Source organism: Monodelphis domestica, chromosome 6, assembly GCF_027887165.1.
Source record: "Monodelphis domestica isolate mMonDom1 chromosome 6, mMonDom1.pri, whole genome shotgun sequence".
In the NCBI taxonomy this organism is placed as follows: Eukaryota; Metazoa; Chordata; class Mammalia; order Didelphimorphia; family Didelphidae; genus Monodelphis; species Monodelphis domestica.
Window position 1 is genome coordinate 306,651,787 of NC_077232.1, and position 9,876 is coordinate 306,661,662.

General features: G+C 39.5%; 1 protein-coding gene across 1 annotated transcript in view; it reads left to right on the forward strand.

Moving 5' to 3' along the window:
• The window catches only part of FAT4 (FAT atypical cadherin 4), a 203,997-nt gene extending 197,979 nt beyond the window's left edge, over positions 1 to 6,018 (forward strand). The window contains exon 18 of the mRNA XM_056803836.1: positions 2,982 to 6,018. Coding sequence (XP_056659814.1) covers positions 2,982 to 4,849 — 1,868 coding nt within the window. The 3' untranslated portion in view covers positions 4,850 to 6,018. The remainder of the gene's footprint in view (positions 1 to 2,981) is intronic.
• Positions 6,019 to 9,876: the final 3,858 nt, after the last annotated feature.

A 9,876-nucleotide genomic window follows, 5' to 3' on the forward strand; every position in this document is an offset into this window, starting at 1 on the left:
TTTGGAAAGTTAAACTTTCCCCTTGACTAAATTCACACAGACTTGGGTTGGATAGGTTACAATTCACCCACGCAGATAAAGTTGTATTTATTTGCTTCAGTGCAAAAGGACTTCATTTTTTGAAGGTTTTGTTTTGTTTCACAATATGGAGAAGGATTGTTTAGCCAGAAGTCTGCTTGCATTGACCTTTTGTTCCTTAGTCATCTTATCATTTTCTCACCACTTGGTGCTCCACACACCAGCCCTGTTTACTATCCTGAAATGATGCAAAATGGGAGATGTATATGAACGTGGAGATTTCTCATTTAAAGGTATTGAATGCAGAATTAGAGAAAGGGAGAGATATGAAAGTTTATTCCTAGACCCTAAGTAAACTTAAAATAATTACTCAGTCAGGCACAGTTCTGCCCCACCCTCTCACATTTGTATATGACCTATGAATACATTTATTTTTCTGCATTGTCATTAGCTTGAGAAGTGACAGGAAACTGGGAAGGGTGGGGGGAGTGGGACCACGCCAGACCCAGACATAAAAATATCAATAAAACATAAAGGGGGAAAACAAACCAACAAACCCAATGAACTCAAAAGAGAAATATCACATCAAGATCTCCCAAAAGTAATGTTCTTAGACTACAACTCTTCTGGTATTTATCCGTACTAGCCTCTCTTACAAAGCAACTCTGTATTCGACAAGTGTCTCTGGAGTATTGCTCTACTGGTTCCCTCACTATGAAATTTCATTTCCTTGTAGGGATTTAACTATTTTCTTTCTGCTGAGGACTCCCAGGTCTTTATCTACAGTAGATTCTCTAGAAGCCAGATCACAAGTTCCTCTGGACAATTGATGTAGACCACTGTATCCTTCTTTCAGGAATCTTAGTAAATGTAGAATTAGTCCTGCTCCTTTGGTGTACACAGCACCAGAAGAAGTGATAATCTGTGTTTGGCCATTTTTCATTCATTTAGCTCCCCTTTTCTTCCCCCAAAGACTAAAGTGCCCACTTTGCCTTTGGTTGCTGCTTTATTGGTGTTACCCTTCCAGGCATCATGATTCCTTATCCGGTGTTTTACAATCAGCTCTTGAGGGTATTTAGCACATCCTGTACTGCCAATGATCACAGGAGCCCAGATTTCTTCACTCTGAATGTTGTGACTTTTCTTTTTTTTAATTTTTAAACATTATTTTATTTGGTCATTTTCATACGTTATTCATTGGAAACAAAGATCATTTTCTTTCCCTACCCCCCCTCCCGCCACCTCTCCCATAGCTGACATGCAATTCCATGTGTCCTTGCTCCAAACCCATTTCCTTGTTGTTGGCATTTGCATTAGGGTGTTCATTTAGAGTCTCTCCTCAACCATATCCCCTCCACCCCTGTAGTCAAGCAGTTGCCTTGCCTCAGTGTCTTTACTTCCACAGTTTGCCCTCCCCTTGAGGTTTGTGTTTTTTCTTATAGATCCCTGCAGATTGTTCAGGGACATTGCATTGACCCTAATGGAGAAGTCCATTATGTTCGATTGTAACACAGTGTATCAGTCTCAGTGTACAATGTTTTCCTGGTTCTGCTCCTTTCGCTCTGCATCACTTCCTGGAGGTCGTTCCAGTCTCCATGGAATTCCTCCACTTTATTATTCCTTTGAGCACAATAGTATTCCATCACCAACACAATTTGTTCAGCCATTCCCCAATTGAAGGGCATCCCCTCATTTTCCAATTTTTGGCCACCACAAAGAGCACAGCTATGAATATTCTTGTACAAGTCTTTTTCCTTATTCTCTCTTTGGGGCACAAACTCAGCAGTGCTATGGCTGGATCAAAGGGCAGACAGTCTTTTATCGCCCTTTGGACATAGTTCCAAATTGCCCTCCAGAATGGTTGGATCAATTCACAACGCCACTAGCAATGAAATAATGTCCCTACTTTGCCACATCCCCTCCAGCATTCATTACTTTCCTTTGTTGTCATGTTAGCCAATCTATTAAGTGTGAGGTGATACCTCAGAGTTGTTTTGATTTGCATCTCTCTGATTATAAGAGATGTAGAGCACTTTTTCACGTGCTTATTAATAGTTTTGATTTCTTTAACTCAAAATTGCCTATTTATGTCCCTTGCCCATTTTTCAATTGAAGAATGGCTTGATTTTTTGTACAACTGGTTTAGCTCTTTATAAATTTTAGTAATTAGACCTTTGTCAGAGGTTTTTGTTATGAAGATTGTTTCCCAATTTGTTGTTTCCCTTCTAATTTTAATTACATTGATTTTGTTTGTACATAAACTTTTCAATTTGATGTAGTCAAAATTATTTATTTTACATTTTGTGACTCTTTCTAAGTCTTGCTTGGTTTTAAAGTCTTTCCCTTCCCAAAGGTCTGACATGTATACTATTCTGTGTTCACCTAATTTACTTATAGTTTCCTTCTTTATGTTCAAGTCATTCACCCATTCTGAGTTTATCTTGGTGTAGGATGTGAGGTGTTGATCCAAACCTAATCTCTCCCATGTTTTCTTCCAATTTTCCTCGCAGTTTTTATCAAATAGTGGATTTTTGTCCCAAAAGCTGGGGTCTTTGGGTTTGTCATAGACTGTCTTGCTGAGATCATTTACGCCAAGTCTATTCCACTGATCTTCCTTTCTGTCTCTTAGCCAGTACCAAATTGTTTTGATGACCACTGCTTTGTAATATAGTTTGAGATCTGGGACTGCAAGGCCCCCTTCCTTTGTATTTTTTTTCATTATTTCCCTGGATATCCTTGATCCTTTGTTCTTCCAAATGAATTTTGTTATGGTTTTCTCTAATTCAGTAAAAAAGTTTTTTGGGAGTTCAATGGGTATGTCGTGACTCTTCTGAGACTGTGGCAGCAATCTATTTTTTCTTTTTCCACTCCTGTGAAATAGAAGATGCTTCTAGCCATGAGATAGCTTGGTTTTTCTAGCCTGTGACATTCATAAACTAACAAATTTCTATTTTCCTCATCAGCAGGTTTTGATGGCTGCATAGCCTCTGTGATTTATGGCAGTGAGAGCCTTCCATTTGGTGGGAAACACAGCTTGGCGACTATATCCAAGACAGATCCATCAGTGAAGCTGGGCTGCCGTGGCCCCAATATCTGTGCCAGTAATCCCTGTTGGGGGGATCTACTTTGCATCAACCAATGGTTTGCCTACAAGTGTGTTCCTCCTGGAGACTGTGTGTCCCAACCTTGCCAAAATGGTGGCACTTGTGAGCCAGTCCTATACTCAGGATTCACATGCAACTGCCCAGAATCACATACTGGAAGGACTTGTGAGACAGTGGTGGCCTGCCTTGGTGTTCTGTGCCCTCAGGGAAGTGTGTGCAAGGCTGGCAGTGCTGGAGGCCATGTCTGTATCTTGACCAAAGTGCCAGAGGAGATCTCCCTGCCACTGTGGGCTGTCCCTGCCATTGTGGGTAGCTGTGCCACACTTCTTGCCCTACTGGTTTTAAGTCTTATTCTGTGCAATCAGTGCAGAGGCAAGAAAGCCAAAGCACCTAAAGAAGAGAAGAAAATCAAGGAGAAGAAGAAAAAAGGAAGTGAGAATGTGGCTTTTGATGATCCTGACAATATCCCTCCTTATGGTGATGACATGACAGTCAGAAAGCAACCGGAAGGGAACCCCAAGCCAGACATCATTGAAAGGGAAAACCCCTACCTGATCTATGATGAGACAGACCTTCCTCCCAACACCGAAACCATACCTAGTGCCCCCCTGGCTTCTCCAGAGCAAGAGATTGAACATTACGACATTGACAATGCCAGCAGCATTGCCCCTTCAGATGCTGATATTATTCAGCATTACAAGCAGTTCCGTAGTCATACCCCCAAGTTCTCCATCCAGAGACACAGCCCACTGGGCTTTGCGAGGCAATCCCCTATGCCTTTGGGGGCAAGCAGTTTGACTTACCAGCCTTCATATAGCCAGGGCCTAAGAACCAGTTCTTTGAGCCACTCTGCTTGCCCCACTCCCAACCCCCTGTCTCGTCACAGTCCAGCTCCCTTCTCTAAGTCCTCAACATTCTACAGAAACAGCCCTGCCAGGGAATTGCACCTTTCCATAAGGGAAGGTGGCCCTTTGGAGGTGCATGGGGATATGTGCCAGCCTGGTATGTTCAACTATGCCACTAGACTAGGGCGGAGAAGCAAGAGTCCACAGACCATGGCAACCCATGGCTCTAGACCAGGGAGCCGCCTAAAGCAGCCAATTGGACAGATGCCTTTAGAATCTGCTCCTCCAGTGGGACTCTCAATTGAGGAGGTTGAAAGACTGAACACTCCTCGCCCAAGGAATCCAAGCATCTGCAGTGCAGACCATGGTAGATCCTCCTCAGAGGAGGATTGTAGGAGGCCCCTATCCCGAACCAGGAACCCTGCTGACGGCATTCCAGCCCCAGAATCCTCATCAGATAGTGACTCACATGAGTCCTTCACTTGCTCTGAAATGGAATATGACAGAGAAAAACCCATGGCCTATACCTCCCGGATGCCTAAGTTATCTCAAGTCAACGAATCTGATGCAGATGATGAAGACAATTATGGGGCTAGATTGAAGACTAGAAGGTATCCTGGCCGCCGGGCTGAGGGAGGGTCCTTAGGCACCCAGACAGCAGTAGCAAATGTTGCTGAGAACACATTGCCCCTGAAGCTTGGGCAGCAAGCGGGGAATTTCAACTGGGACAACCTATTAAACTGGGGCCCTGGTTTTGGGCATTATGTAGATGTTTTTAAAGACTTGGCGTCTCTCCCAGAAAAAACAGCAGCCAGTGAAGAAGGCAATGGTCGGACCAGTAAGCCTGCCTTCAAAGATGGAGAAGCAGAGCAGTATGTGTAGATTTTATGTACTGGAGGGACAAAAATGCAACACCAGATGCAATCAAACCATTCTGCGCTTACAAATACAAGACGGCCCATGTTTCAACAACACACCATGAATAACAATTATGCTGCTGAAACAGATTTATTTTTTTAATTGAATGATGAATTTGTTTCTCCTGCATGCATTGCATTTTAGAACTAGACATTCAGCATGCAGAATTGGAAGAAGGTTTCATTCCTATTGTTGACCACTGTTGTGTTTGTGATTTTAAAATTAATCTTGTTCTGGTTATGAGTTTGTGTTTCAACAGTGGAGTGATTGTGTTGTTTCCATTTTAATAACTTCATTGAACATTGAAGATTTGATTATCTCTTCAATGTGTGGAAAAGAGTTCTCCAATGCCTGAATGAAGCAAGAAGTAGTGTTAACCACCCTCTAAAAGGTCCAGTTTCTGTAATTCATGTTTGCATAGTTAAAGAGCAATAAATTGGATGGTTTGCATGAAGTAGGGTCATGAATCTTCTCCATAGAAGTGGTGCTAGAAGCAACTCATTTTTTTTTTCTGGTCAGCACTTTAGGATTTGTTGATGAAAGTGTGGCAAGACTTCCAAGTCCTTTTGCTAACTGTTGTGGGTACTTATTCCATCCCTCCTTTCCCTGAGATACTTCTACCCAGAAGAGCTTGGGTAGAATTCACCCCTGAGTACTGCCATCTGTCTCCATGACTGGGGAGCACTGTTCTCAACAGTACAGCATTCCCAAATGATCATTTTTGAAAGATTATTTATTGTAAACAAGGGAAAAGTGCTGCAGTCTTGACTTTTTAAAAAATTGATATAAGGGAATCCTCTTAGTGGACTCACATTTTCAAATACCCGGTGTTTGTAGAATTTATTAAAGTAGAAATCGAACAAAAAAAATCAGTTTTTCCCCCTGTCCATTTGGAAATCCTTTATACTGTGTAAAAAAAACACCTTTTTTTTACACTTAAGCTGTGTTTTTTGATATTGATATTTTCTTATGCAGAATAGTTTTCTTACTTTCAGGAAGGTAAGAAAAGTACTTTTTCACATTTGTTACTTATGTAACATTCATATTTTTCACATTTGATAATTGTAACATACTGTATGCTTTCTACTTGTAAATGCCAATAATAGAATTAAATATTTATTTAAAATACTTTCTTAAAGGTATCCTTCTTTAGTACTGGGTGTGTTTGTGTGTACATGTGTGATGTGTGGGTACAGAATGCACAGATGTCAATGGACTAGCATCTTTAACGTTGGAGAGAATTCCTGCTCTGCTGAGCTGTTAGATCTATTGGAGTATTGACCAATTCATTTTTTGTTCTTGCAGAGATTGCTCTGCGGGAATAAGCTAAGTGTTGAAAATAACAGTTAGTTTAACAGAAAGGGATTTGGAGTGAGAAGACCTACGTTTTAGTCCAAGTGTGGAACCTAAGGGAGTTTGGCTAAGTCCCTTCACCTCCCCTGACCTGTTTCCATATCCACAAAATGATCAGAGTGGACAATATGATCTCTCAAAATGTCTTTCAGTTCTAAATTCTTGAGTCTAAATGGACAGAAATGAAAGACTTTTAAAACTATTATTCAATATTAGAAAAGAAATGTAAGAACACAAATTACTTTCCTATTAGAAGTCTAGATAACCTATCTACTTGAAAGCATAATGGTCACTGGGTTTCCCATGAAATGGGAGTATGAGCTAGATTGGGGGGATATAAAGTATGACAAGAAAAACCTGGCAATGGCTTGAGGTGTTCTTCTGGGGTGTTTTCACTGAGTGCTAAAATTGGGTCCGTACTGGAATTGTAGAAATGATGATGATTCTAAGATAATGAGTTATATCGGGTGGGAGGGGGAGGGGAGATCTTTCCTGGTCTTTTCCCAGAAATTGATCTGAAATGATGGAGAAGAAATCATCTAGATAACCCCATGCTATGTTAGGTTTAGTTGCCATGTTCCATTTGAGTTCCCAGCATGGTAGGGTAGGAAAAGGGTTTGTTCTACAGTCAAATTCTTCCTCTGCCACTTACTAACTTTGTGAAATTGTGAAATTTATTTTTTTATTTTTATTGATTTTTAAAATATTTTTATATGTTTCCATGATTTATTTTCTTCCCCCCCCCCCACTCAGAACTGACAAGCAATTTCACTGGGTTGCACTTATTTCCATATCATTCTTTTTGCTAGAGAGCAATCTCTTAAAGACTTGGCAAAGTTATGATATTCATCTTATATTCATCATTTTCCTTATCCACAAAAGACATAAGAAGGATTTAGAGTAGATGACCTCTGAGATTTTTTTTCCAACTCTAAATCCATTATCTGATCTTTTGGACTTCATCAAGTTCTTTTATCTTTTTGACTGGCCATTTCATTATATATGACCAGAGGGAAATTAACCAGTATGCTACTCATCTTCTATTGATAAATCTCATGAATTGCAGGAGCCTTATTGAAAATTCTCCTTTGAAGTTATTGGCCAATCTGAAGTCATCTAGTTAGCTCAATGGATAGAATATTTGTTGTGGAGATGGGAAAGCCTGAGTTTGAATCTAACCTCAGACATTTTTACTAGATGTATGATACTGGACAAATTATTTGACCTCTATCTCAATTTCCTCATCCTTAAAATGGTAATAATAATAGCACCTTTTTTCTCAGGGCTATTAAAAGAATCAACTGAGATAATATTCATAAAACACTTAGCAAACTGTAAAGTGCTATATATTTCTTACTATTAGCTATTTATCTCCTCTGATCCTCCTCCAAAACCTGAAGGAATCTCATATAGTCTCTTGCCTTTGAAATGTTTATTTTTCAAAGTTGTCACAAAATAATGGAACCAGTTAGCAGAGATTAATGGACCAGAATATCACCCATCCACATAGAAGGTATTGCCTCTGTAATCCTAGGATGTATACAAATTGTCTCCAGAACTTGATGTCATTAAACATCTGCCAAAACCTGCAAGTTTAAGTGGAATATTATCCTCAAATGCTGATTTTACCACAGCCAAGAGTAATTTTTCATAATACGCAAAAGCTTTAGCAAACAAAATCTTTTGAAATTAACACAAAACACATTGGAGTTTGCATTTTGTCAATTAAAAATTCTGAGATTATCAGTTTATTTTGTTCTCTCTTCTCATTCCCCCAATGATATATAGTTTGGGCTTATTCTAAGTCAACAGTATTCCTTTCATGTGGCTTTGGGTCTGAACATTTGTAAGGCACTAACTTAATTTTCTCATTTTTTCATCGCCTATAATGAGCCAACATGTTTCAATATTTCCCTATGAATTTGAGCATCATACAGTTATGCTCCAAATATGGGAATAAAGTTGATGGCTTTGTATAACTCAAACCAGAAAGAAAGGGGAGGGGGGGAAACATTCTTCCCAAGAAGCTCTGTAGCATCCCAGGATTCTGCAGGATTTCAAATCCATGATTGAGAACAGACCTAAAAGCAAAATGATAAACCAGATTGTGTCCAAGACTTAAGGAGAAGGTACCTGCTGCCAAAATGAGATCTTTGTATCCCCAGAGGCTCTCCTTGGGGCTTGAGAGTCACAATTCCCTTGGTTAATTAGGCAGCTTTTTAGGAAAAAGACCAACTGTTTTCTTTCTAGTCCACCTCCAGACCAGTTTGGCAACTCCCTCCTCCAACTAAGAAAACCATTTGTCATCAGCCATGTCAGGGATGGAGAGAACAATAAAAAACACGTGATGTTAAGGAGTGGATGGTTATAGGCAAAGGAAGCTCAGTCAACTAAAGGGAGCAGCCAAACCCAGCTCAGAAAATGTGAGTGTTTGAAGGCACTTTTTAAATGAATAGAACCCTATCAATGAAGTGAGCAGTCTTCACAGATTGTTAAAAAGGCTGGAAGAAATGATTGGTTGTACCTTCTTCTGATATATCCCATGGCATAATAGAAAATATTATTTGTCTAGGAGTTTGCAAAGAATCCAGGGGTGTCCCAGAGCCAGCTTGTCTTCTGGGAGAACTAATTACTAAATGTTCAGTGCAAGTGTTTATCCCACAAAAATTACAAATCAGAGCTTGATTCAATATTGTGTTAATTTCCAGATTGAAGAAATATTCATGCAGATTAAACTTAAAGTTTAATTAATAAAAAAGATAAAGCTATCAAGTACATTTTCCCTAAGACGGCCCATTGTTAAACATGTACCAACACCCTGCTGGCTAATTAAAATTCAGTCTCAAACATTGATTAGGAATCCATTGATATGGAATCCTATACAAGCTACAGGATTGTAGTTTAGAGATGGAAGGGTTCTTAAAGGCCCTCTAGTCCAAGGTTCTCACTTTCTGGGAACTTGTTTTACTCCTCTGAACCTCAATATCCTCATTGGTAAAAAAAAATGGGTATAAAACTGATATTTCCTATCAGCCACAATTTTCGAGATCAACAACTTTGTAAACCTTAAAATTGAGCTATCAACAGAGGTCAAACCAATTGCCTAGATAGCAGGGAAGTGGTGAAAAGCATAGACTTGGAAAACAGGAACTAGCTATGTGATCTTGGCAAGTCAGTACTCTATGCCTCAGTTTCCTTATCTGTAACATGAGAATAATAATAGCATCACCTCAGAAGATTGTTTTGAGGATCAAATTATTATACAAAGAATCATGAAATGCAGTAGAGTCAAAGGTCATCAGAGATTAAAATGACCCTAAGACTTTTGGGGACACCCTGTATATGTAGTCTACAAACAGTAAAGTGTTCGATAAATTCTGTTATCATCATCATCATAATAATAACCATTGTCACCTTCATCACATATTGAATACACAGATTTCCTTGATGATAAGAATATAAGTACTAAAGTCCTACCAGATATCTTATGAACAAGTCACTTAATCCTCCGTGTTCCATGATACTCTGTTAAGATTTAGACTGCAGGTAAGTTATGGACCTGTCACGGTGGAAAGAGTTTCCATATGGAATATTATAACCTTGCAGTGTGATATAAGAGATAAAGGGTAGATTTGGAA